General features: G+C 45.4%; 1 protein-coding gene across 2 annotated transcripts; it reads left to right on the top strand.

The window, feature by feature from the left end:
- Positions 1–253: 253 nt before the first annotated feature.
- Positions 254–25773, top strand: EDEM1 (ER degradation enhancing alpha-mannosidase like protein 1). 2 transcript variants are annotated; one of them, XM_023620047.2, is made up of 12 exons: positions 258–903; positions 6523–6595; positions 9819–9922; positions 11852–12023; positions 13020–13203; positions 15473–15647; positions 17249–17369; positions 17869–18039; positions 19871–19944; positions 20807–20903; positions 22989–23192; positions 25473–25773. In XM_023620047.2, exons 1-12 carry the CDS (start codon positions 395–397, stop codon positions 25560–25562), a joined length of 1974 nt encoding a protein of 657 aa, XP_023475815.1. In that variant the 5' UTR covers positions 258–394; the 3' UTR covers positions 25563–25773. The 2 variants fall into 2 exon arrangements, 1 of the variants encoding a protein (XP_023475815.1); XR_011427220.1 differs by lacking the exon at positions 19871–19944 and having other exon boundaries at positions 254–903.
- The last annotated feature ends 1058 nt before the right edge of the window (positions 25774–26831 follow it).

The following is a 26831-nucleotide window of genomic DNA, read 5'->3' as shown; positions in this document are numbered from 1 at the left end:
AGCCCAGCCGGCCTCGGGACCGCCCAGGGGCGTGGCCCCGCGCAGGGGCGGGGCCAGGCAGAGCCGGGGGCGGGGCGATGGCAGGGGCGGGGCCTGGCGGCGGGGGACGCTCGGGCGGCCTATGGCGCGGGAGGGAGTCCCCGGCCGCGCCCCTCGAGGCCGGGCCGGGGCCGGGCCGGGCCGGGCCAATCCTGGCGACAGGGCGGGCGAACGCGGGGCCCGAGCTGCCGGCCCGCGGGGCTGGGGGTGGAGGACAATGGGTCAGTTCCTGGTGCGTCACCGGGGAGTTCCTTAAAGGGGAAGTGAGCGGGGCTCCGGGACAGGAGCAGGGTGCGGTGGTCGGCGGGGCAGGCCCCCAGCGCTTTAAAAGAATGCCCGCGGCGCCCGCGCGACCATGCAATGGCGAGCGCTCGTCCTGGGGCTGGTACTCCTCCGGCTTGGCCTCCATGGGGTGCTGTGGCTCGTCTTCGGGCTGGGGCCCAGCATGGGCTTCTACCAGCGCTTTCCGCTCAGCTTCGGCTTCCAGCGCCTGACGGGCCCCGACAGCCCCGCGGCGCCCGCCTCGGGGCCCGCGGGCCGGCCCGGCGCGGCGGCGGGGCCGGCGTGGCTGCAGCCGCCGGTGCCCGGGGAGGCAGCGGGGCGGCGCCGGGCTCCGCGGCGGGCCCGGCCCGGCGTGTGCGGCCCGGCGCACTGGGGCTACGCGCTGGGCGGCCGGGGCTGCGGGCCGGACGAGTACGAGAAGCGCTACAGCGGCGCCTTCCCGCCGCAGCTGCGCGCCCAGATGCGGGACCTGGCGCGGGGCATGTTCGTGTTCGGCTACGACAACTACATGGCGCACGCCTTTCCCCAGGACGAGCTCAACCCCATCCACTGCCGCGGCCGGGGGCCCGACCGCGGGGACCCGTGAGTAGCCCGCGCCGCGCGCGCCGTCCTCTGTCCTCCGCTTCCCCCAAGGGCCGCCGGAACGTTTAGGGTCCTGGGACGGCGCCCGCCCGCCCGCCCCGTGCCTCGGCCGACCCCCTTCGCGGTTCCCCTGGGCCTGGGGGTGCGTGGATGGGCCAGTGGCTGTCCTCTCTCCTGATTCTTCCGGAGTCAGCCCTCTTTACAGATGGCGAAATTGAGGCCCACAGACCGGAAGGGAAGGTGGCGGTATCACGGGGTGGCTTGGGGAGCTGTAGACTCCATCTCCAACCCCTTCTCAGACGAACATATAATCAAAATGGAATCCTTTGTAAACGTAACTTCCAGCCCTTATCTTTAGCCCCCCGCCCCGGCCTTTCTGTATGTAGATGTCAGATTCAGGGGTTGGTCCCGGAAAGGACTGCTCCAGAGCCTTCCACTGAGTTTGAGGCAGAGCTGGGCTACCGTCTTTCTCCTTCGTCGGAGGGTCTGCTGCTTAGGCTAAGGATAGTTAGGTGGGAGGGAGAGAGGCTGTCTGGCCCAGATTTGGGGTCCTGATTCTCGGGCTGAGATTCCTTGGCCGCTGAATTGGCTGTTAGCGTCACTGCCCCGTACCATCTGCTCCATAAAGTCCCCCCTGCTCTGGTGGCAGGGCTGTCAGGGAAGGTCGGCCAGTCCCCGTCGTGCCCCCCCCCCCCCCCCCCACGCCCCACTCCCCGCCTGGCTTCACACCAGCCGTGTTTTCGGAGGCTGAGCTTCAAGGGTCACTGCTGTTGATTTCAGAGTCCAAGAGGTCAGCACACCCAGCTAAGGACCTTTTAGCCGGAGGGCAAGGCGTACTGACCCTGTTCGGCTGGTAGATGACTGCCATCCTCTGGGTCCTTCCCCTTAGGTGGGAGTGGAGGAGTTGGCCTGCTCAGTGCCTTGGCACCACACCCTCTGGGTGCCTTTGGACGTTGCGGACGTGCATTTTCTTTCACCTGATGAAAAGCAGCAGAGTCCAATCCTTAGGTCCTAAAGAGGAAGCCCATAGGCTAAATGGGCTTGAAGAATTTTAAAGATGGTTTGGTTATCTACAAATTCATGTCTTAAATTTCAGTCTGAGAGCATGAGTTTTAGTGCAGCAAGGGCTCATCACAGGCTAACTTCAAAGGACTTTAGAAAGGATAGCTTCTAAAATTGTAGGAAATGGAGTTATTTTTCTTGTTCACCATATCAGGCTTTATACATATAAATATTTTCTATCTCACTTTTTTAGAAAAAAGTTTATTAAATTTTGACTAGAAGTACTGGGTCTTTCCTGATTATAGGAAATTAATGAGTTCTTTGTCTTGCTTGACTTATCAGAATTTATACCTATCTGTTTTCTTTCGCTTCCAATTTTTTCAGGAGAAAAAATATTAAAATTTGAAGGAAAAAGGCCTAAAATCTCACCAGAATTATTTTTATTTTGTCGTTCCTGCCAGCTCCTGCCCATGTGCCTACACATTTTTTATATAGATGAAATCAAAGTGTGTGTACGTATTTTGGATCTTAATTGTGTTTTCTCACTAATGCTCATGGTAGTACCAGAAGGAAGGGGACTCTCCTTATTCTGTCTCACAGACTTTTTTCTCAGATTTCCTTTTATGGTGTGGACCTCAGTTTATGGGAACTTGTGATAACACTTTCACTGGGGAATATGATCATCTAGAGAGTGAGTCGAACATTTTAATGCTTTTCTTAACGAACCTTAAGAACCCTCTGGAGAGTGGAGCCCCTCTCCTGCAAGGTGTGGTGGCGGTGGATTAGCTGGCTGGTCCCTGTGCTGTTTCCGGGTGGCACAGGCCTTTGTTTCAGGATGAAGTCTGCTGACGAGTGTTATGGTTTGGTGTGCAGTGGCAGTCTGGGTCAATTGAGGTCAGGTTGCTTTGAGACAGATATGTTGCTGTTAGAAAGATGGAAGTTAGAAATAGTGGGGGGATGGCATTTGGGAAGGGTTGTGCCCAGAGGTTAATAAACCTTTTGGTTGGTAAACCGTCAGGCCTTTGAGGAGGTGTGAGGGCTCCGGGGTTACAGGGGCCTCAAGTAGATTCCTCACGCTGGCCACTTACAAAGGGTGGAAAGGTCAATTTTTCTTACTTTCCTTCCTTTAACTCCTCTCAGATTTCAGTGTTTTCAAGGAAAGTTTAGAACCGAAGCTTTGTCATTCTGGCTCTGAAACAACAGGACACATTTTCATCCCTGAAGGAAATAACTTGTAATAAGAATCATTTAGATTTTTTTAAAATCAGATTTATTTTAATGATTGTTGTCAAATGTATTCTAATGATTTGTCTGAAAAATGGAGTGAAGTAGCTGTGAGAATATTATATAAAAAGTGCAGGAACAAAATGTGGGTGATAAACATGACTATCTTTTCATTAAGCCTCGTTTATTGAGGCTTATCTTGCCTGTCTTGCTTGACTGGAGATTGGGTGAGGAGTTAACATAAAGTAAATAAAACCTGAATGCTTAAAAAATAGCAAATCTTTCTGTCCAGCTTTACTATGCAAAGTCAGTTCCTCTCACATCCCCAATTTGGGTTGGAGGTTCCAAATTCAGAAGTTTCTTTGAGTAAATTTGGATATTATATTTTTGCAATCTTGTGAATGATAACTATAGTCAGTCACATGACCCTTGTGCTCTCCTCAGTCACATTGCTATTCAAACAAAAAGCAAATCTCAAAGTAGCAAACCAAGAAATATTGACACCCGCCCCCTGCCCCACCCCGACTCATTCCTAGGCATCGCTAGCTTCCTCTGCATTCCTCTTTCTTTCTAAAGTCCTATTTTCTTTCAGTCAGGCTCGAGTCTTTTTCTATGATGCTGTTAAACTGTTTGAAGCTAGTTTTCCTTGATTTACTCAGTTCTCCTTCTGGTTCCTTTCCTTTGAGCTGCTCTTCCGCATTTTAACATCATTTGAGCATTGAGTTCTGTTGTGTTTCATCTTCCTTTCCCTTTGTCCTGTCTCCGTGGTTTGTCAATCCCTTGAACACAGGGAGTGTTTCTTATATTATCTCTGTGCTTACACAGCACTGGGTGGATTTCTGAACAGCTGTTACAGGTTAAGGGTATGTAGGAATTTTTATTTTACACACGTTTGATTTTGTTAGCTATGTAATCAAAACTTTTCTATCAAAGGCCACAGTTTTCTTCATCCTCTCTGTTTCAGAGTGATAAGAACGTTGACAATTCACAGTGGGGTGAACGTCATGAACGGTTCCACATGGTAAATTAAGGGAGAGTTTAATTCTGGGTCATCACGGTTCAGCCAGCAGGTTATGTAAAAGATGTGTACTTTTGAGCCTAACCTTGTACAGGAAGATTGAGTTCTTGGCTGGAGGCGCTTAGAAGTTATCGTCAAGCTGGCCGTTGATGAGGAATATCCTCAAAGAACCAATCCACAGTCTTACTTCCACAATGGGAACATTTTATGGAGTCTACTTTTTCCTTCATTCCCCTCCTCCTTTTTCTTTTTTTCTATAGTGGCAAGTTTGAAAGAGTATATAGCAATTATTGGGTAGAAAAGAATTTAAAGTGTTTTAATGAACACCTTAGATCTTTGAGTGGATTTGTCTGACTCGAGTGGAGGGAAGGAAACACCCTAGTAATTGCAAATACATTTTCTTTCTGTGGCAACTCTTATGGTTGTTAATTGTTAATGATTGCTTGGGTATTGTATTGAGAAGCATTTTTTAAACCTAGGGCCATTTAGTTATAGCCTAAAAGGAAAAGCACAATAAAACATGGGAAGGAGTGCAGTGATCAAAATTAGTAACACCTGCCATGGGCCTGTGCAGGTGGAGGGGTGACAGAAGCCACAGGTTCCGGTGTAACTGAGGACAAGGTGGTTACATGTGGTTCATTCACCATCTAGCTTGGCTGCTAAGTGATGAGAGAACCATTTTCTGGTGAGGTGGGTTGTTGGAGCCCTCTCTTTGTTTCAGAGAAGCAGAGAAATAAGTTAAATATTTAAGCCCAACAGAATGTTCTTGAGTTGGCAAAATTGAGCACGAAGATCTCCGTGTCTACTTTGACCTTCTCCTTAACTTTCAGCACTTCCTGTATCCTTTCTGGCTGGCACTGCCCTTGAAGTGCTTATTTTAATCCACAGCTCTTGTCTTTAGAGGATCTTTTGCAGTTATATAAGTTTATTAGAAAGAACCAACAAACCCAAGAAGCAGGTGCAATTTTGCAGGCATGAGGTTTGCTGACTTCATAGCTTGCGAGGGATGAGATAGCCCTGGTTCCTAGATAACCCCTTCTCTACAGCTTCATTCAAAAAATGTATCTAAAATTTTGCTATAAATTCTTTGTCCTAGATTGAGTGACATAGCACAGCATAAAACAAGGCAACTGGAAGGTTCAAATAAGATCAGATGTGAAGTGTTGAAGCTGTCGATGCCTGCGTTATGCAAGGCCCGTGTCACTCCACCTAAGGCCCGTAGGAGGCCTCAGGGAGCATAGGAAGCCGCCAGGAACATGGAGATGCTGCCCACAGGCAAGTGAGACAAGGACCTGTGGGAGGGAGCCAAGGAGGAGAGAAGGGGGCCTGGGGATTTGAGAGAAGAGGTCAGAATATCAGGGAATCTCTGGCAGAAGACAGAACCAGGGCTTTTTCACTTTGGGCTTCAATAAACATCATCTTTAAACAGTCGTCTTTTTTCTCCCCTGACTATCATCTTTTCCAAACTTCTGCAGTTTCTTTCTGGGTTTGTGGGACTGGGGCAGGGGAGTAACAGAACTGCCCAGAATTTGTCAAGCTGCACCTTGTTACTCTCTATTTCTCCGTCCCTGCCCTTCCCAGATGTGTCAATTGTCTTCGTTATTGATTTTAGTGTGACAAAGAACCCTCCGAGTGGCTGAGGAGCTTGACCCTTCTCACTCTCCTGAAGCTGGGTTCTCGAGCTTGTTTCAGAATGGGAAATTGGTGCTGGTTATAAGGCAGGGGTGTGCGTAAACGTTTATGCACCATAATTAAGAGAAGTCCTGCCTTGATTCATGTTAAAAAAACATCTCCTTAGAACTGTGGAGATGATGGGGATTCTTTGGGTGAGATGTAAGTGAAAAAATGATATGAAGAAGTTATGTTATTCCCCCCAACCAAAGGACAGGTGAGCGATGTTGTGACTGTAGCTGAAGGCATTTGCATCTTTCTGTGTGTAATCTCTGGCAGGTCTGATTTCTCTGTTCGAGTGTTACAGGCTGGTCATAGGACAGAGTCTCTCCTTTTACTTTCTTAGTGCTTTTGAAATCAGAGCTTTTTGAAGTTGGAGAGAAAGATTATTTTTGGTGATAAAAAACTGTCTCAGGAGGGCAGGTGACTCTTGTTCACTGTCTCCTGACTTCCTGTACCGATTCTTTCCACTATAGTATAAGTCTGTGTCTGCGGTTCTGTAACTCGGTTCTACTTGTAGACACCATAGAAACTGTCACTTGTGAAGCAGAGAGACCTTTGCCACCCTGGTCTACCCATGACAGTCCCTGAATAAATAAGAGTTGCCAGCAATTTTAGTTTCTGATGGGTGTTTAGTTTTATTGTCTTTTTTCTCTTTTAAAATAAAGTACCGTTGTTTAATTTTAATTTTATTTCTTTTTCAGTTCAAATCTGAACATCAATGATGTCCTAGGGAACTATTCATTGACTCTTGTTGATGCGTTGGATACACTTGCAGTAAGTGTTCAGCCTTATTATTATTACTTTTTAATTGGTTAAGATATTTTGGAGTTAATTACCCCTAGTTTCCCCCAAGAATGGGAATTCCAGGAAACCCGATACTCAAAATGTATCTGTAGCTTTGATAGCTATAGTTTATTTTAATGACCTTAATGAGGAGAGCAAGAGAAGCACTGCAGCTTCAGCGAGGCGAAATGTGATTCCCCTACAAAAATGGAGACGGAAGTGTGGTTGGTTTTAGGGAACCTATTTTTCTACCAGTTTCTCCCTATTTTATTCCCTAAAGGAAGCCATAGAGAATTTCATTACGTTGACAGTTACTGTAGTGAAGATTTCAGGAGTAAAAGACAAGATCTCAGGGTTGCTAGGTCCCCTGAAGTGTCATCCAGCTCCTGGCTCCCCAGGAGCGTGTCTGAGCTCTGGCCCGGCCCCTGCGCAGGGACCCTCTCTGTAAACGCTCCTCTTTATTTGCTCCTCTGTGTTTTGTGGACACTGCCCACTCCACACCTGGGCTGCCCACCAGGTGCTGCCTTTGCCTCCTCATCCTCTGGTTTCCCTCATTGAGTCTGGGGAACAGGAGACCCTTGAACAGATTTGCAGAAGCACGTTGAAAGCAGGAAGGCCCTGTGGCCTGGAACTTAGCAGGCCAAGATGTATATTTGGTCGGCTTTGTGACCTTTCACTGTAGAATAGAGCTCCCACAAGACTGGATTCCCCCATAGCATTGTTTTCAAATCTTCTTAGAAAGGTGATTTTACCACCTCTGTCCTCTTCTTCATTGTCCAGTAAGCCTTGACCATTAGAAAATTCTTACTGTAGTCTAGCCCAAATCCTGCATTTAGTAATTTAGTTTGATTTCTTGTAACTTTCCTTAGAAGACTTTGAAACTGTCAGGAGTAAGAACTGGGTAATGCAAGCTAAGTTTGCATTACAGCTGGCTGGTATCTTGCTAGTAGTAGAATTACCAGAACTTGAAGAGAGCTTGAGAGGTCATTCTACGTTCTACTGGGCCCGTGGTCTAATAAGAGATCTGGGATCTCATTCTGCCAGGTGGTAGTTGCAAAGCAGTTTAGTCTCCCAATATCTCCTTCGGAAGTTATTGCTGCTGCACTTTGTCACCTGCCGTCCCTGATCACAATGTGCCCAGACAAGTATGTTCGACCTAATTAGAGTTAATTTGTTGAAGATACAAGAGGCTGACTCAGCTTTCAAGTGTTGCTTAAAAAAAAGTCCTAAGACTCATATATAGTTTATGAAAGCTCACCTCTTCTCCCTGAGCTCTCTTTTTTTTTTTTTGGCCCCCTTGTGTCTTTTTTTTTTTTTTTTTTAGGAAGGTTAGCCCTGAGCTAACATCAGCTGCCAGTCCTCCTCTTTTTGCTGAGGAAGACTGGCCCTGAGCTAACATCCGTGCCCATCTTCCTTTACTTTGTATGTGGGATGCCTACCACAGCATGGCTTGCCAAGCAGTGCCATGTCCACACCCGGTATCAGAACCGGTGACCCCTGGGCCACAGAGAAGCGGAACGTGTGAACTTAACCGCTCTGCCACTGGGCCGGCCCCCCATTGTGTCTTTTTATCCCACTGTCATGCTTATTAAGTACAGAGATCCTATCTCTATATTTACTCTACTCTCTCCACACCTAATGGTGTCTGGTACATAGTAGGAGTGCAAATATGTGTTCAAAAATGAATTTCTACTAATTCAGCATTTCCCAATGCATATTCCAAGGTTAGACCCTCCTGAAAGAAGAATTCTGTTCCCAAATGAACTTGAGAAAGTCTGCATGTCTGTCTCACTACTGGAGAGCCACATTGCACACCAGCATTTTAAAGGCACTGAGAAGTCCTACAGTAAAGAAACTTATTAAACTCTTCTGTCCAATGTGCTTTTCTTAAGCCTGAGCGCATTGTTTTGTAACCTGGTTACTCTGTTCTGTAGCTGTCTGACTAAAATGGTAAATTACAATATGTAATTGAAAGTTGCTGGCTTCCTTCATCATCCTCTGCTTGGTCTGAGATCATATCAGCATCTACAGCTGCTAACAGATATTGTTGCTGGTAAACATCTATAAGGAAATAAACCCGTTTCTGTGGTTTTCATTGTAGGAGATCGAGCTTTTAACATGTCAGCACTTCAGGCTTAGTTCTCAGGTGCTACTTCTGTTGAGGTTGTCCTTTTCTTTTGCTAACAATTTAAACAGGCTCTAACAGATGTGCTGTGGAAACACGTGGAACATGGCAATCCCCTGAGCATTGGGTGCAACTTGCAGCCTTATTGCATAATCTTTGAAAAAGAAAGAACTGAAAGCCAGAAGAAATGTCTGTACTTGCTCTGCATGTTTCAGCAAAATAACCAGGAGGAGGGAAAAAAAAAGATGCACTAGACCAATAAATATTAGGAAACAAGACATACTGGAGAGAAGTGGTGTCTGGGTGAAATTGTTTTTCCTTGTTTTTTTGTGTGTGTCCTTATGATGTCATTATAGTTGCAGGATTGCCATAAAATTTGGAACAGAACGAAAGGATTTCAGTGCAGGTTAATCTATAAAATTTTATGCCCAATTTACACTTCGTATAGGAGAGAGCAGCTTGGTATGAAGTCATATCCACGTACCCAAAATAGGAATTGTTATTCTAGATCACTTTTTAAAAAGCACACAGAGCTGATATTTGGATGTTTTGTTTTGAAGTCACTGGTTTATGCTATGCTCCAAAAGATAATATTACCATTTTTCAAAGTGTTTAGACATCTGGGTAACAAGCAACAAGTCAGTTTTCCAGATGTTTTGGTCTCCTGGGAGCCAAGCACCCAAGCCGTCGATTATTTGAGGAGCAGAGGGAAAGTCATAGTTTTGTTTCTTCAGTTTTGGGATTTAGTTTTACTCATTTTAGGAACCATAATGCCTCGCATGCTAAATAAGATCAGACTGAAGTCTGAGGGAGAGTGGGAAGATGAGGGGTGCTAATGATTTTATGAGGGATTATTTTCACAGTTGTGCCATTTGGAGGTATGATTCTGGAGTTGGAGGAAATAGGCTTGCCATCTGTCCTAGAATATATTCTAAGAGAGAACTGTGCTTTTCTACCTTTGTGTTTCTACTCCCGCGGGTGGTGAAACCACACAGACTGACATTTAGATGAGGTGGCCCAGCTCCTGTGGTCACGGAGCCTCAGGTTCATTTCAAGCTGTTGTAATGGTTTGTGTTCCTCTTTTTAAAGATAATGGGAAATTCATCCGAGTTCCAGAAAGCAGTCAAGTTAGTGATCAACACAGTTTCATTTGACAAAGATTCCACCGTCCAAGTCTTTGAGGCCACAATAAGGTAAAATAGTGCATAAACTGGATTGAAGGCTTCTTTTGTGTGTGTAGGGAGAAAAACCCCTCTGGGGGTCCGCCAGCCACGAGTTCCAGGGAGAGAGTCCCTGTGGATCTTGTGGGCGCAGCATCCATTTTTCATCTGTTTTTGGATTTATCACAACTGAAACGATTGACATTTCAAAGTAATTATGTTTTTGACTAAACAGAAAGACACACTTGAAGGTGAATGAAGGTGTAAGATAGGGGTTCCTTTAATGCAGTTTTTCATGGTTTTGCTTTTTGTCTGGTCTCTTTTCCTTCCTTCAGTGTGTCCTAGGAAAACCCCTACATATTTCTGAAGGAAATGAAACTTTCCCATCTTACTTACAACCCACAGAAAGACCGCTTCTTACCGTTTGGGTGTATTTCCTCCATGTGTGTGTGTGTGTGTATCCCTCCCCCTCCCCCCCTTGCTCTCCCCACCCCCAATGTATTGGGCTCATGTTTCATACCCAGTTTTGTAGCCTGCCTTTTTTAGCTTGATATACAGTAGTTCCCCCTTATCCACAGGGGATAGGTTCCAAGATCCCCCGTGGATGCTTGAAGCTGTGGATAGTACTGAGCACTATATATACTGTGTTTTTTCCTTTACATACATATCTGTGATAAAGTTTAGTTTATAAATTAGGCACAGTATGAGATTAACAACAATAACAAACAATAAAATAGAACAATATAACAACATGCTGTAATAAAAGTTACCATAGATCTTAGCGACCTCAGCATACAGTTTGTTTTCTTTCCTCGTTAGGGTGAGAATTTTCACCTTTTCACTTAAAGAAAGCACTTTAAGGCTTCTCTTTGGCATAGACAAATTACCAGCAGCACTACTCTTGCGCTTTGGGGCCATTGTTAAGTAAAATAAGGGTTACCTGAACACAAGCACTGCATTACTGAGGCAGTCAATCTGATAACCTAGACGGCTACTAAGTGACTAATGGGCAGGTAGCACGCACAGCATGGATCCGCTGGACAAAGGGATGATTCTTGTCCTGGGCAGGACGGAGTGGGATGGCACAAGATTTTATCACACTACTCAGAGTGGCGTGCAGTTTAAAACTTATGACTTGTATAGTTCTGGAATTTTCCATTTAATATCTTCAGACCATAGTTGACTGTGGGTAACTGATATCGCGGAAAGTGAAACTGCGAATAAGGGGGATGACAGTATTGTGACTATTCTGCTATTTCATTTAAATTTTTTGAAAATTGTATTACTGTGTAACATTCCAGATGCAATATTCATAATTAAAGTTATGAAAACATTTGTTCTGAAACATGTCGAAATCCACTTCAGATCGCTGAAGTGGGACACGAATTCCTGGCTCGTCCGGGATGCAGATCTAAGCTGGTGCCTCCTACCTCTGAGTAGGTCATTTTTTTCTTCATCTTCTCCTCTTCCTCACCTTTTCTCTTTGCTGGAAGTTAGAGAATTTCATCAGTTGCTTGGCAGCTAAAACTACAAAAGTCACTTAGTATTCTTTTGTCTTTCCCCTTTCTGTTTCTTATATGGCTAAGTTTTTCCTCAAGTGGGAGAAATCAAGAGTAATTTGTTAATACTGAAAGGTAATATTTATTCTGAGAATAATTAGTCCACTCCCTTCCGATGAGATGATTGAAATTACCAAACATTAGTTATTCCTTTAAGTGGCGTTATTCTCAGTCGCCTCAGAGGAACGGCTCCCTTTCTTCCTTTCAGTAATGTGGTTGACGTAAGAATCGATCATTTATTATTGGGCTGGAAAGGACTTCAAGAAGCCAGGCAGTCCAGTCCCTCTGATTCCAGGCAGCTCTGAGTCCATAAGGAGTTCCAGACTGCCTCTGTCATTCTCCACTGGCGTGTGTTCGTTTACAACCAACATGATTACATTATTTTTGTTCTTCCTGTCATTAGGGTCCTGGGAAGCCTCCTTTCTGCCCACAGAATAATCACTGACTCCAAGCAGCCCTTTGGCGACATGACAATTAAGGATTATGATAATGAATTGTTGCACATGGCTCATGACCTGGCTGTGCGGCTCCTCCCTGCCTTTGAAAACACCAAGACAGGGATCCCCTATCCTCGGGTAGGTAGACTGGTTTGACAATCCGCCATCTTCCTGAGCTAAAACTCTTCATTGATGAATTTATCTGGGGGACGGAATGGGGCTGATGTGGAAGAGGAAAGACGTGTCCTTGAGAGAATCTGGCTCTAAGTATGATGCAAATATCTTTAAATTAATTCAGCATTTACTGAGCACCTACTGTATGCCAGGCATATGGTGACATATGTGACTTAATCTCTCCCCTTATGGAAAGAGTTATGTTCCTGTGTCCAGTATTCTTAAGTCCTTTTGCAGGTGGGATTTATATCCCATGCTGCAAAATAGCGAGGGGAATTCATTTCTGACGTGGCGCGTTTCCCAAAGACCCTCACATTTGTCTTATAGGAGCTCAGTGAATGTTCTTTTGAATGCTTCACATGGATCTTTCAAATAAAGCCTGCACAGACCAGTAAGTTAGCTGCTGATTTAAATGCAAGATCTGGAATAAGATTATGTCTTTGCGGCATCTGATTTGCTGAGCCCAGAACTCCTGGGAATTGAGTCAGCCTTTTAGGTAACCAGCAGAGAATTGCCAGACCACAGAGCCTCAGTGAGGAGATGCGCTGTCATGTTCTCGCCGTGTCTCCTTTGTCTCCCAGGCGAAGGTTTGTTTACATTCGCTGAGCGAGAGTGAGTTCATAGTAGCTCACTAAAATCTATAAGTGACTCCACGGCCTGCCGTGGTAATGCCAAAGCCTGGTGTGTGTAACCATGAGGAGAACCTGCTGGAAAGAGGTGGATTAGTGAATAGCATTATAATGATTCCCCTAAGACTTGCTCTTATTAATAAAACAGGGCTCTGGTGTTCTTATTGTCTTCTTTGTGTTGTTGAAACTTCACTCCCATCTTCATCTTGGATATAAAGCAGGGGCCAGTGAGCTGGGTTCATTAGTGGAGTATAGTAGCTGTGACCTTGCCTGCTAGCCCTGCGGTTTCCTTGACTTTTGCTACAAATCCTTTGTCTCTTCCTGTCCCCAGGTGAATCTAAAGACAGGCGTGCCTCCTGACAGCAATAATGAGACGTGCACGGCAGGAGCTGGTTCCCTCCTGGTGGAGTTTGGGATTCTGAGCCGACTGCTGGGGGATTCCACATTTGAGTGGGTGGCCCGGCGAGCAGTGAAAGCCCTTTGGAACCTCCGGAGCAATGATACAGGATTGTTAGGTGTGGGGGCGCCTTCTTGCGCCACTGGGCCTGCATACATTTGACCGTCTTTCCTTTCACCCTCTCTGGGGCTCTCCCTCCTCTCCCCTCTTTCTTTCTCGTACCATTGAATCTGAAAATTGACAACTCAGAAAGAATGGCCCTCGGTGTCTGTCATATCCAATTATTTATGTGACTTTTTGCATAGTGATGCTGTAATGTTCGAGGGAAGGAATGATGCTTTTGCTGTTTGAGGGCTCCCTTCTGATTTGAATCCCTTGGCATATTCCACTTGAAAATAATTATTAATGGAAATGCTATGAAAAGAACTGCTTCAGGGCTGGCCCCACGGCCAAATGGTTAAGTTCGTGCACTCCACTTTGGTGGCTGAGGGTTTTGCTGGTTTGGATCCTGGGCATGGATATGGCTCCACTCATCAGGCCATGCTGAGGCGGTGTCCCACATAGCAGAGCCAGAAGGACCTACAACTAGAATATACAACTGTGTACTAGGGGGTTCTGCGGAGAAGAAGGAAAAAAACAGAAGAAGATTGGCAACAGATGTTAGTTCAGGTGCCAATCCTAAAAAAAAAACAAGAACTGCCTCTGAGGCAGATTATATTGCTTCAATATAAAGTTCTGAATATAGGAATTTAGAGTTACTTGTAGAGTGGCTTTCTCCTTTTAAAAAGGCATGTGGTAATAGATTGAAAGCCCAGATTAAACCTATAATAGGTGGGGGTTTTTTCCCTTGAGAATATTTGGTCAAGATGTTATTAAAAAAAATTATTATGGAGTCAGCCTTGTTGGCCTACTGGTTAAAGTTTGGTATGTTCTGCTTCAGCAGCCCAGGTTCAGTTCCTGGGCATGGAGCCACGCCACTTGTCTGTCGGTAGCCGTGCTGTGGTGGCGGCATCCCATACAGAAGAACTAGAAGGACTTACAACTAGTATATACAACTATGTACTGGGGCTTTGGGGAGGGTTAAAAAAAAAAAAAGAAAAGAGGAAGATTGGCAACAGATTTAGCTCAGGGCGAATCTTTCTCAGCCAAAACAAAAAAAGAAATGCCTTCTTTAAAAAAAAATTTTTGAAGATTTCAAACATATTAAGGTAGGAAGAAAGTATATGAGTAATGAACTCCTGTGCACTCACCATTCATCTTCAATAATTATCAATATGTTGGTAACTCAAGGTGTTTTTAAAAATGGGTTTTTACCTCGTGTAACTCTTTGTCTTATATTGAGAAATATTTTCTTTTTGTCATTGGGAAGTAGCTTGATTGGTTGTCCTAGAGCCATGGAGTGTCATTGCAAAAGCACTGCTTTTTAAAAGAAATTTTTGATTATTCCTTTAGGTCTTAAATTTATTTACAAATTTGTTGTATTTAACAACAATAGTAGAAAGAAAAAAGTCACCCAAATTGTTTGCCCAACACCAAATGGTTGACTAGTGTCACCCCAAATTGTCAAGTTTTTAACATAGGCCCTTTCAGCCTGCCATGTGCAATTTTTATGTATTTTCAAGTTATGATACATAAATAAACATTTTTAGTTAGCCTTACTTTTGGCAAGTCATTCAAGTATTTTCAGGTTACCTTGTTTTCATAGTTATTGTCTTTAGAAGCTACATGATAGTCCATTAACTCTTCTGATGTTGAACATTTGGATATCCATTTGTATAATTTCTGTAGTTTTTTCCTCCCATTTTACAGATAATTCTCTATGAACAACATAATACTTTTCTTTTTAAAACCGTTTTTTTTTAAGGATAAATTCCCAGAACAGCAGTATTGGATCAAAAGCTGAACACTCTTTTGGCTTTTGAAATGCATTGTTAATCTGGAAAAGCAAAATGACAAACCTGTTTTTCTTTTTCATTAAGTATTTTTCACTCTCTCTTTTTTTTTTTCCTGAGGAAGATTTGCCCTGAGCTAACATCTATTGCCAATCTTCCTCTTTTTGTATGTGAGCCGCTCCCACAGCATGGCCACTGATGAGTAGTGTGGGTGGGCACCTGGGAACTGAACCCAGGCTACTGAAGCAGAGTGTGCCAAACTTAATCCCTAGGCCACTGGGGCTGACCCAAATGTTTTCTCCATTTTTGCGTCAGTGGCTAAACACTGTATTCAGAAAGATCTCATGGCTGTCCATGCTACTGGTAGGACTGACACAAATTTGAGGGCCAAGCATTTATTCCTTCTCTTACCTGTCAGGGACAAAGGTGCTGGAGAGCAGTGGGGCTGAAATAGGAAGATAGTTGGGACCTAAAGAGCCTTGTTTGTTTTCACAGGCAATGTTGTGAACATTCAGACAGGCCATTGGGTTGGAAAGCAGAGTGGCTTGGGTGCCGGACTGGATTCCTTCTATGAATACCTCTTGAAATCTTACATTCTCTTTGGAGAAAAAGAAGACCTAGAAATGTTTAATGCTGCATATCAGAGTATTCAGAACTACTTAAGAAGAGGGTATGTCTCCTTAACATCTCTTCTATTGCCCTGTAAAGCAGACAGAATGCATTCTGAAAAGTTCATATTTTTCTCAACATAAATTCACAGGGTCTGTTGGTCTCTGCTCTCACCTTACTGCCTTCTAGTTGGTTGTCAGTCATTTGGGGATGAAGAGGCATGTTAGCTATCTACTGCTGCATAACAAATTGCCCCAAAACTTGGTGGCTTAAAACAACAAACATTATCTCACACAGTTTCGGAGGGTCAGGAGGCCAGGAGCAGCCGAGCTGATCCATGGGTTCTCACGAGGCTGTCATCAAGCTGTTGGTGGGGGCAGCAGCCATGACAAGGCTCAAATGGGACTGGAGGAAGTACTTCCAGGCTCACTCCTCTGGTGGTTGGCAGGCATCAGTTCCTTGCTGGAGGTCTCAGTTCCTTGCCACATGGGCCTTTTTGTAGGCAGCTGGCTTCCCCCAGAGTGAGTGATCGGAGACAGACAGAAAGAGAGAGAGAGACTGCAGTGTAAGCCACGTGCTTTCATGAGCTAATCTCAGAGTGACACACCATCACTTCTGCCTGACTCTATTGGTCACACAGACCTACCCTGATACAGTGTGGGAGGGGACTGCACACGGTGTGACTGCCAGGAGGCAAGGGTCATTGGGGACCACCTTGAAGACTGGCTACCACAAGGGGTGACATATCCCTGTGTTCAACTGTGGCTTTAACTGCAGATAGAACTGTAATGCAGGTCAATCACTGAGTTATTTTAGTTCTTTTATTTTCCAGAGAATTGTTAGGATTGGTCTTTATGCCTGATAAGAGAAAGAACAGTTACCACATTTTTTTCCCCTCTGTTTGTTTAAAACAGCATTATCTGCTGCTTCTCAGTTGTGCATTCAGGATGGCAGGAGAGTACCATTTGAAGCTACAGTGGCCTCTACCCTGATGTCACCCCTCTCTTCCCCAGGCCTTCCTTTGTATATTTTTGTCTATTAAATGGCCAATGCAAGTGATAGCTAATGAGCTTCCTGTGTGGTAGGAGTTTCTGGGATCCATTGCCACAATAGGCTTTGTGGGAACCACTTGTCCAAGTGCTGTTTTAGTGAGAGGTTGTTCGGCCAGAGTTCAGTCATTTAAAAAGTCATTAGCTTTTTAAAGCCCCAAGCTGAATTGAGTAGTAATTCCTGAGCATCTTGCTCTGATGCATTCCTCCAGGCCCCTGGTATAGGTCTTTATTAGAGAAGAGACACTTTTTTGTGCAGAAATAACCAGGTGTCCCCACTCAGGTCAAAACCAACAGAGACCCATGCCGTACACCAAATACTATTACGTGGCAGCGTTTTTAAACCTGAAGGTCAAAGTGCTTTCTGCACAGCACCCTGAAATCCTGATATGTTACAATGGCTGAGTTTAGAGCTTTCGTTCTAAGGTAAATGTTATCTGGCGCTAGAGTCTAGTGTGGGCAGGTCGAGGCAGTCTGTCTCCCAAGGCTTAAAGGACGAGGTAGGAGGAAAAGTGCCTTTCAGTTAAAGCACAGGGGCTGCGGGAGGAATGGAGGAGCACGAGCCCTGCCAGTGATCGTTCCTTCACCTGCGCCCCTCTGCTTGGCTCCTCAGCCGGGAAGCCTGTAACGAAGGGGAAGGAGACCCTCCGCTCTATGTCAACGTGAACATGTTCAGTGGGCAGCTGATGAACACTTGGATTGACTCTCTGCAGGCCTTCTTCCCTGGACTGCAGGTAGTTTGCGATCATACTCGCTAAAGAAAAGCTGTCATTGGAAAGGGCTTTTTTCCTCTCTTCCTTTTTCTGATACCAAAGTGTTCTCTGGCTCCTTTGGGTTTGGGAGGTCAATAGCACAGTATGTCTTGATTACTCTATTTGTGAAATTAGTCCCCAGAATATTGAACAGAGCCGTTAAATAAGTGTGAAACCAAGCTTGAACAGTGTAACGCGTGTGGGTTTTGGATGGCCCGTCTCTCAGCTGTCTGTTCTTTGTTCAGGAGTACAGTTAACCTCTCGTCCAGTGCAGTTGACATCAGTTTGGCATTGATGGCCAGACAGGGAGAGCATCTGTTTGCCTGGGTTGCTACTTTTGGCATAGTTTTGTCTCCAACCGTGCTTTAGGTCAGATGAGAACCAGGGTTACAGGGAGAGCCCAGGGTGCCCTCTTTGTGTCATGTCTTACCGTTCTGGGAAAAGTGTCTTAGCTTGGTGCCCTGTGTCTTCTTCTCCTTAGGTTCTGATAGGAGATGTGGAAGATGCCATCTGCCTCCATGCCTTTTACTATGCCATCTGGAAGCGATACGGGGCCCTCCCTGAGCGTTATAACTGGCAGCTACAGGCCCCTGACGTGCTCTTCTACCCGCTGAGACCAGAGTTAGTGGAATCGACGTATCTCCTCTACCAGGTACTAGAGCTTGTTAAACAGTAGTTTGTATTTAAACACTGGGAGGACATGTAGCAGTTGGTTCGTAGTGAACATTTGATGATTGATGTACAATTGTCTTGTTTCATGGTGACTCTGGTCGAGTTACCATGTATCAATAGTTTTGGTAGTGTTTAGTGTCACTCATGGTTCCACAGGACAGAGAAGTTGTCTGTGGTCTCAAGCGTTTTTTAACCTAAAATTCTGCAATGCTGAATCGTGTCCTTACTGTGGGGCTTATTTCTCACCTTCTTAAAGAATCAGGAGGAAGATTTGGTACTCAGTGTTTTCCAAATTTATTTGACCAAAGAACTCTTTTCTTGAGATGCGATTCTGTACTCGTGTACTGTGGAACCGTGGACTATGTAATAATTATTCAGACAAAAACATTCTTTTTCTTGGTTGTAAAGGAAATCATCTGGGATTCATCTGAATGCCTATTTTTGTTTAATTCTAAAAAAAATATAATGTTCATCTTTCTTGAAATTACTTTAGTGCCAGAGGGAATGTCACGTTGTGAAAAGTCTTCTTCCCTGTAGTTTAAGGCAGATATTTATACTTCTGTGCCTGTCATACATATATACACACTCCTCCTCCATTTACAAAGACAGCAGCATGAGCTGTTCATTTTCCAAGAAGCTGGCCTTCAGCGCAGTCCAGTAAACCTGTAACAAACACCTGCTGTGGGCCAGCCCTGGCAAGGAGGTCCTTACTTTTATGAGCTCTGGTAGTAGGTTTAGTACTGTGCTTTAGTTTTCTTCAATAATTTGTTAATACTGAGTCCTTGCTACTTGCTTCTTGCTGAAAAAGGGAGAAATCCTGTGAAACTGATAATAGTCCTCATGCCTAAAGACAGACTTCATGAGTTTTAGATGACCTCTCAGAAGAGGGAAGGTAGCCTCCGGTTTTTCCTCTCAGAACTCATCTGAGGATGACATGCCTGGTGCTGTCCGAGTTCTCCTCTTACTCTCAGCTCTGTTGCCTTTGGGTTTATACCTCTTAATTTCTCTCATTGCTTCTTATTTTCAGCTTCTCCCTCACAGTGACTATTTTCTCAGAGTCCAGAGAAATCTTCAGCTTTACAGCTTTGCCTTCTGAAGCCACTCCCTGTACTCTCTCCATCCAGACACAGCTGACCTTGTAGTAGTTTACTTTTGCTGCTGCAGGTTGGCACTTGGCATGAATTAAAGATGATCCCCAACTTTAAACTATTTGTGGGGTAGAAGTCTCATCTTCCCAGAGAATTTTTTCCTGTAACGAAACCATCTAAGAGCATGTAATGGAAGAGTAAGCAACCCAAGGACTGAGTTCGCAGGGAGATTAGGAAGGAAAGTGTAGAGACCTCCTTTAGGTACTTTGGAAAGTCTTCCTCTTCCTCTTAGCCTTTCCTCACAATGCTGGAAGTGGAATAATGGGGCAAGCTCCTGTTTCCCTGTGCCTGCATCTTAAGTTTCTAGAAATTTCTGAGGCAAGATAGAAACTGGATTTGTTCTCAGAGATGGTACTGTCAGTGAGGCGTGGTTTCATATCTGATCATGATGGATCAGGAGAGCCAAAGCAGAGTCTTGTTCTACCCTGGGAGCAGATGTCTCAACCCTGGTTAAAGTTAAAGAGATCATAGGTATGCTTTGATTTGAACTGACACAATACCTTAGACCTTTAACGTTTGTGACCCTTCAAGACAAAGTGAGCTGGGCCTGCGCCTTCGTTTGCCAGTGACTCATCTCAGGAAATTCCTGCGGTCGCCGTGATGTTTGTTGATGGCTTGCCTTGCAGGCCCTTGCTGGATCACATTCTCTCGTGTTCTCTCTAGGCAACCAAGAATCCCTTCTACCTCCATGTAGGAATGGATATTCTGCAGAGTCTGGAAAAGTACACAAAAGTCAAGTTAGTTTTCCAAGTTCTTCCTTTTTCTGTTGGCCACTTTTGAGTTACTTTGAGTTGTTCTGGGGAAATATTCTTCTGTTTTGGATTTTAATTTATAGAACAGGTCATTAACGTTAATTCTGCAGGGAAATTGCTTACTTTTTCTGTGGTAGAACTTATCCGTTATAGTGTGAATTACTTTTTTAAAATTTTTTTTTACCTTTTTTATGTAAGGTTCCATGTGTGTTCTTTTTAAGTAACTTATTTACCCTCGTTTTACAAATAATACGCTAAAAAGTTTGAGTACAGAAAATATAGAGGTAGAATATTGTCACTATAATCTCCACATGCAGAGATAACCACAGTCAGCATTTAAGTTTATATACTTAGAACCTCTTTTATATATTTATATATATAATGTGTGTATATATGTATATATAAAAAAACCCCATATTTCAATTTTGTGACTTGCTTTTTTCACCTAGCAGTATATCATAAGTTTTTTCTTACAAAGTACTGTTGTAGACTATCCAAATGATAAAGTCAGTTCTGCAAATATTGGGACAGAAATTTTAAATCAGTCCTTTTAAATTTGTTGCCAGTCATTTTCTTGGTGTCATGTTATGCTTTTGGCAAACACCTTGTACCTCCCACCCCTCCCCCGTACAACTAACCTGATGATTTAGCAACCAAACCACTTTTTACATGAATTTGCAGACAATCTAGGCTAAAAAAGGATAGCCCTTAAAGCTAACGTCCTTTGTTTTTCATATGGTATTTGCTATTTGGTTGATTATTCTGTTAACAGACGACTTGTGTTTCTTACATAAATCAGCAGGTGGGAAGGAGCAGAGGCGGGGCTAACGGGAAGATTGTTTTGTAGGTGTGGGTACGCCACGCTGCATCACGTCATAGACAAGTCCAAAGAGGACCGGATGGAGAGCTTCTTCCTCAGCGAGACCTGTAAATACTTGTATCTGGTATGTGTGTTGTAAGATTAACCCAAGAAATGTTTGCTACCGTGTGGAGCAGGGGCTCACTCACTCTTCCATCTGACATGTCTCTGCGGGGCACTGCCCCGTGCTGGCCATTGTGCTGGCCCAGAACACAGCGCTCTCAGGACCAAAGGATGTGGCTGCCTTCCTCCGTGGTTTCTAACCTCATTGCGGAGGAGGCATTGTCAAGTAAACAAGCAACGAATGTAAGGTTACAAATTGTGCCAAGTGTGGTGATGTTAATGGAGGGCTCACATCAGCGTGCTGGTTGGGGAGGGCTCCCCTGAGGGCGAGAGCTGTGTCTATAGCTCTTCCTTCTTTTGGTGTGTGTGATCTTGGCTGAGACCCGCCGGCTCTCTGGGCATAGACATGTTTTCCTGTGTATGGAGAGAGAGACAGAATTTCTGGACCTGGAAGGAACCTTAGGGATCATCTCACTGATGTTGATTCTTCCCTCCTGGAAACTGCAGTCTACACTGAGAGGTCAAGTGACTTGCCTGGGTTCTCGGGGTGACTACATGGCAGAGCTGAGACCTGAAACCCGGTCTTGACTCCTCCAGCGCTCTTTCTACTTTACCACTCTGCCACGTGCATGCATGGTGTCTGTGCACTTGTGCATGTAGCCACTCTCCTCCCCTCTCTGCCACGGTACTCAGTATGAATATATACAAAGAACGCTTCCTCAAGGCACAGAGGGTCTGGACAGCGTGGAGACTGAGAACTTGGGCTGAAATTCAAAGATATTGATCAATAGTGATGGTTGTATTATCTAGTTCAGTGGTTCCCAAGCCTGGGGGGCCAGCTGGATTGGAGTCACCCTGGGGCCCTTGTTAAAATTACAGCCCTGTTAAATCAGAATCTTTAGAAGTGGGCTCAGGAATCTGTAATTTTGCTAAGTGGCTCATGATTTTGTACAAAGCCAGGTTTTGAAAGTACTGGTCTAATCCCTTAAGACAACACTTCCGCATCTGGCACCACTTTTCACAGAAGGCTGCAGAGGAGACATGCCCCCCAGCAGGCCGCATAGTCTAGGCAGTGGGGAGATGGCTGTCCTGCTGCCAAGTCCCCGTGGTGTGCCGACGTCCTCGCTCACAGTGCGGCGCAGCGGGGTCAGGTTGGCTGAAGCAGGCTGATCAGAGGCTGGCCTGCATCCCGTCAGGCAGCCGTTGGTATCTGGGATGCTCACAGGGCGAGTTCTGGAGTGAATGGAGAGGAGCCTCTAGGGTGTTCTAGGGGAGGAACTCCGGGTGTGGGAGGAGAAAACCTGGCACCTACCCCCTTCTTCTGTTAGCTGTGTAAACACAGATGGGCTGCACTGAGTCTTGTTTTTCCTCGTCTATAAAACACTTGAGGTGACTGTGAGGTTTCTTCCATCTCTGAGGTTTCTGTTTCTAAGTATTCACTCATTTACTGAAGGCATGTACTGAACACCTGCCTTCTCACCCCACCAACCTGTCCCATATTAGTTAGGTGCTCATTCTGGATGCTCTTGATGCTCCCTTTTTCGTCGCCACTAAGCTCACTCTTGAAGGAAACGACTGCCCTGTGTGCTGTCTCCTCAGAGCCCAGCCCGTGTTCTCACACAGAAATGAACCAGATGGTGGCGATGTGTCAGACTCTGTGCTAGGCCCTGGGGATTCGGTGAAGGGTGAAAGATGCCCCTCCTTCCCTCCAGCATTTGGCATTTAGGGCCTAGTTGTGTGTGAGGTTGGGGGTAGGTCTAGCATTCCGGCATGAGAGCTCTCAGGGGAGCATGGAGGGTTAGCCAGAGGGCTTGTATGGACAGTGGTGCTTGGGTCTCAGCCCCCAGCCTGTGAATCTGTAGGTCTGGGTGGGGTGGGGTGGGGTGGGGTGGGGTAAGTCCAGGCATCTGAATTTAAATAAATTGGTGATTCTGCCCAGTAGCCAGGGTTGGAAACCTCCGTTGTTAACTGATACCTTTTCACCCATTGAAAAGCCTGAGGGCCAAGCAAAATCCTGCTCCCTGAGTGGCCTGGGACACAACACCCTGTGAGGTATTCTAAACTTGCTGCAATTACCAGCTGTGGCTTTTTGTCTTTTTCTCATTAGCTCTTTGATGAGGAGAATCCAGTACACAAATCTGGAACCAGATACATGTTTACAACTGAGGGACACATTGTATCTGTGGACAAGCACCTTCGGGAATCACCCTGGAAGGAATTCTTTTCTGAAGAGGCAGGGCAGGACCAAGAGGGAAAGTCTGTGCACAGGCCTAAAGCTCATGAGTTAAAAGTCATCAACTCCAGCTCCAATGTAAGTTGCTTTTTCCAGGGGTGATTTGCATGTGGAGGAAGAGAAAATACCACTAATTACTTTGTCACCCAGAGTTCCTGACAGAAAATTGATGACACACTTAGATTGGGTTATTTGAGAGGAGTTTCTCAGAGAGGCTCTTTACGTCGGTGTCGTCAGGGTCTAGGGAACCCATAGGAGCGGTGGCACCTTTATCACTCCTGGCTGCAGGGGCCATTGGAGAAAGGGGTTGTGGAACCTGGACAGAGAGGCGTGTGGGAGGGGGTGGCCTCCTGGCAGAAGCCGCTGCTCTGAGCATTCGGTCATCTTGCAGAAAGGGAGCCAGCAGAGTGGACACTTGAGCCTCCTTCTCTCTTCTGATCTGCTGGAGCTTCTCAGTGGCCGTCCCCACCAGAAGCCAGAGGGCAGCGGAACCTGTTGATATAATCCAGATATGATGCCAGAGCAGGGTGGAGACGGGTGGAGAGTGGACCCAGAGGGCAAATGGAAGAGATCCAGCAAAATCACCCACCAGCAGGAGAGGGAAAAAAGCAGTTATCAGTCACTGTGTTTTTATTGAAGATGCTCTGGAAGTGTAGGAAGTGCCCAGTTGTATTTAAAGCAGGGCTTCACCGAGCATGCCTAGATCACCCTGATAAGCAGTGGAAAGATTTGGAAACACAATTCTTGAGCCTCTAATAGCAGACCCAGCTAGTGTATTGACTTGAATCTAATGGAATGGTTGGGAAGTGAGGATGGGGAAATCGACTTGAAATATCAAACCTCATTATCCCACAATGCACTGGATACCATCTCTCTTCTCGGAAAAAGCCTCTATTGTTAAGAGTTCTACCACTTACCCCCAACCCGCCTTGGTTAGAGGACACCCTTGCATCCTAGACTGTACTTTAGGACTTTCCCTGTAGTGTCTCGTTGAAGGTCTTTAGTCTGTGAACTACATTGACAGGCCAGAGCAGAGGTAAGTTCCCCAAATTTCCATTAGGCCATGGAGTGTGGATTAAGTGAACAAAGCATAATTGAGAAGAAAAGGGAAGGAGAGTTAGGGGGAGAAATAATAGTAATAGCCAACATTTATTTATAACGCTTACCATATGCTAGGCACTCTTCTAAATACTCACGTACATTAACTCATTTACTTCTCACAACAGCTCATGAAGGGTAGGTACTTTCAATATCCCCATTTTATAGATGACAAAAGGGAGGCACAGAGAGGTTCAGGTCACATGGCAGAGCCATGTGGTGGAGCCAGGATTTGGACTGAAGGAGACACTCATGTAATAGACCTGATCCCGTTGTGCCAGGCATTGGGGATGCGGGCCAATCAGAGGGGTCCTGATTCTGGATAGGCTCATGGCCTAGTGGGGAGACTGGGAGACTGGCTGCCCCCGGATATGCGTCAGTAGGGGACTGCATGAAATGCTGTTGAAACGCACAGGAGGGAGGAAATAATCTGCCAGGGAAAATTTGAGGGCTTCACTGAGGAGGTTGCTTCTCAGTAGATCCTGGAAGGATGAGAAGCTTCCCCAGAAGGGATGTTCAGGCGGAAGAAACAGCACCTGCAAAAGCACTGTGGTGAGGGGAGTGCTTGGGACCAAGTGAAGGACCTGGCGAGGATGAGGAGCTGGGTGTAGTGAGTTCAAGTTCAGAGCAGTGGGGAGATGATTCTTTGGGGAAGAGCATCTAATGAATGTATGTGGAAACTGTGTCCAGATAACATATTTGGTTCTCAAACTCGCATCACCTTTGAGGGGGAAAACAGCCTTTAATTAACAACAACAAAAGATAGCATTCTTAAGCATTTAGGTTTTAGCTGTGGATGAGAAGGACCATAAACTCAGAAAAAATGTCGTATTTTCAAAAAGCTAAAGCATTTCCCGAAATTTGGAGTGACCCAAGGGATGCAGCTGTTAGTCCCGGCCACTCTGCGTTTGGGTGGGTGTCTTTCAGCCCCTTTGAGTCTCCATTTCTTCCCCTGTGAATTAAGGATATTAGTTACATCAGTGGTCCTCAACTAGGGGTGCTTTTGCTCACCTCAAGGGACACTGGGCAATGTCTGGAGACAATCTTGCATGTCACAACTGGGGGGTATGGGTTGGGGGGCATCTAGTGGGAGCGCCAGGGATGCTGATAACCATCCGACACTGCACAGACAGCCCCAAAATGTCAACCGTGCCCAGGGTGAGGAACCCTGGATGAGGTCATCCAACCACATTTCCAGAGGAGATGACACTCGGATTTTTAATTCCGGGTTCACGTTTTCCCTCATTGTTTTCTTTCTAGTGCAATCGGGTTCCTGATGAGAGGAGGTACTCCCTGCCCTTGAAGAGCATCTACATGCGGCAGATTGACCAGATGGTGGGCTTGATCTGACCGGCTCTCCTCTGTGTGGCCTCCTCTGAAACCGGACCCGAACAGCTGAGCCCAGGCCGAGATCCAGTCTAACGTGGAAGAAGTTGGGAGTCTGGCCGTCCACGGTGGTGTAGGAATTTCTGTCTAGCTCCTCACCCACATCTAGTAGTCAAATCTTGCATATTTTAGTATTTCTGTTCTGTTCAATAAAATGCCCTGTTTTTCTTAAGGATCTAATTTGAAGTGAGAAGCTCCATAGAAGTTGGCTTCTATGACATGCCCATGTTATTAAGCCCAGTGGATGGGGCAGCCTTGGATTGATCTTCATTGCTTCGTACCCTGGAATCCAACTGGTCTCTTCCCGTGGCCGGCACTCGCCGTGACTGTAGTATTGCTCCCCCTCTGTTAGAGGATTGGGGGTGGAATTCTGTGCAAACGGGCCTGAGGTTCACTTGGCATCCCTGTTGATTGCATTTTGTCATCCTTTCTCTCTCTTATCGGATAATTGGGCTCTCTCCTGGATATCCACCCGTGATTTTGAATCACATGGGGAAAAAAATCATCCAGTTATTTATTTGCACCCCCAATAATCTTCATAGGGTTGTGGACTATTTGCTTATGAATGATGGCTTTATCCGAATTCTAACAGGCAGTCTCTTACTTTGTCACATCAGGATTTAAGAGGTTAACTGGCAGACTTTTTGGATGATGTTTTACATTTATCTGGAACTCGCCTGAGGAACTTCCATAGTTCTAGAACCAGGTGCATTTTAGGGAGAGAAAAATACCTAAGATTTCCTGAGCTTCCATCTGTCTCATATTTACTAACCAAGGATTCTCAATTCTGACCATGTTTGGGTTAGAATTTTGTTCTGTTTTTGTTTCCTGTGACTAGTGCCAATTAGCTAAGTCAGGGAGAAAGAAATGATCAGAGGAGTTTCTGGCATCCTCGAGCCATTTCTCTGTGTAATACAGGCTTCAGATGAGTGCCTTATGTGATTTTGGTTTGGGCCACTGTGTGTGCCAGCTGCTGCTGTGGTCTTAGCAGGCAGGCTCTATGTTGCCACATGGTGGGACCACAGTGAAAGAGGGATAGGATGGGTATTAGTTAGGAAGATGCTGGAAATATCTTGGTCAGTCCTTGCCTTTCAACCTGATAATTTTAAGCAAGCATGTATAAGGAGGAAGTTGAGCTAAAACACCTTCTTTGTTTTTTGTTACTGTTTTCTTATCCAGAACACAAGGATCCCTCTTTGAACTTGAGCTCAGTGCTCATACAGAGCAGAGGTG

This window comes from Equus caballus, chromosome 16 (assembly GCF_041296265.1).
Source record: "Equus caballus isolate H_3958 breed thoroughbred chromosome 16, TB-T2T, whole genome shotgun sequence".
NCBI lineage: Eukaryota > Metazoa > Chordata > Mammalia > Perissodactyla > Equidae > Equus > Equus caballus.
This window is presented reverse-complemented; position numbering and strand designations above follow the sequence as displayed.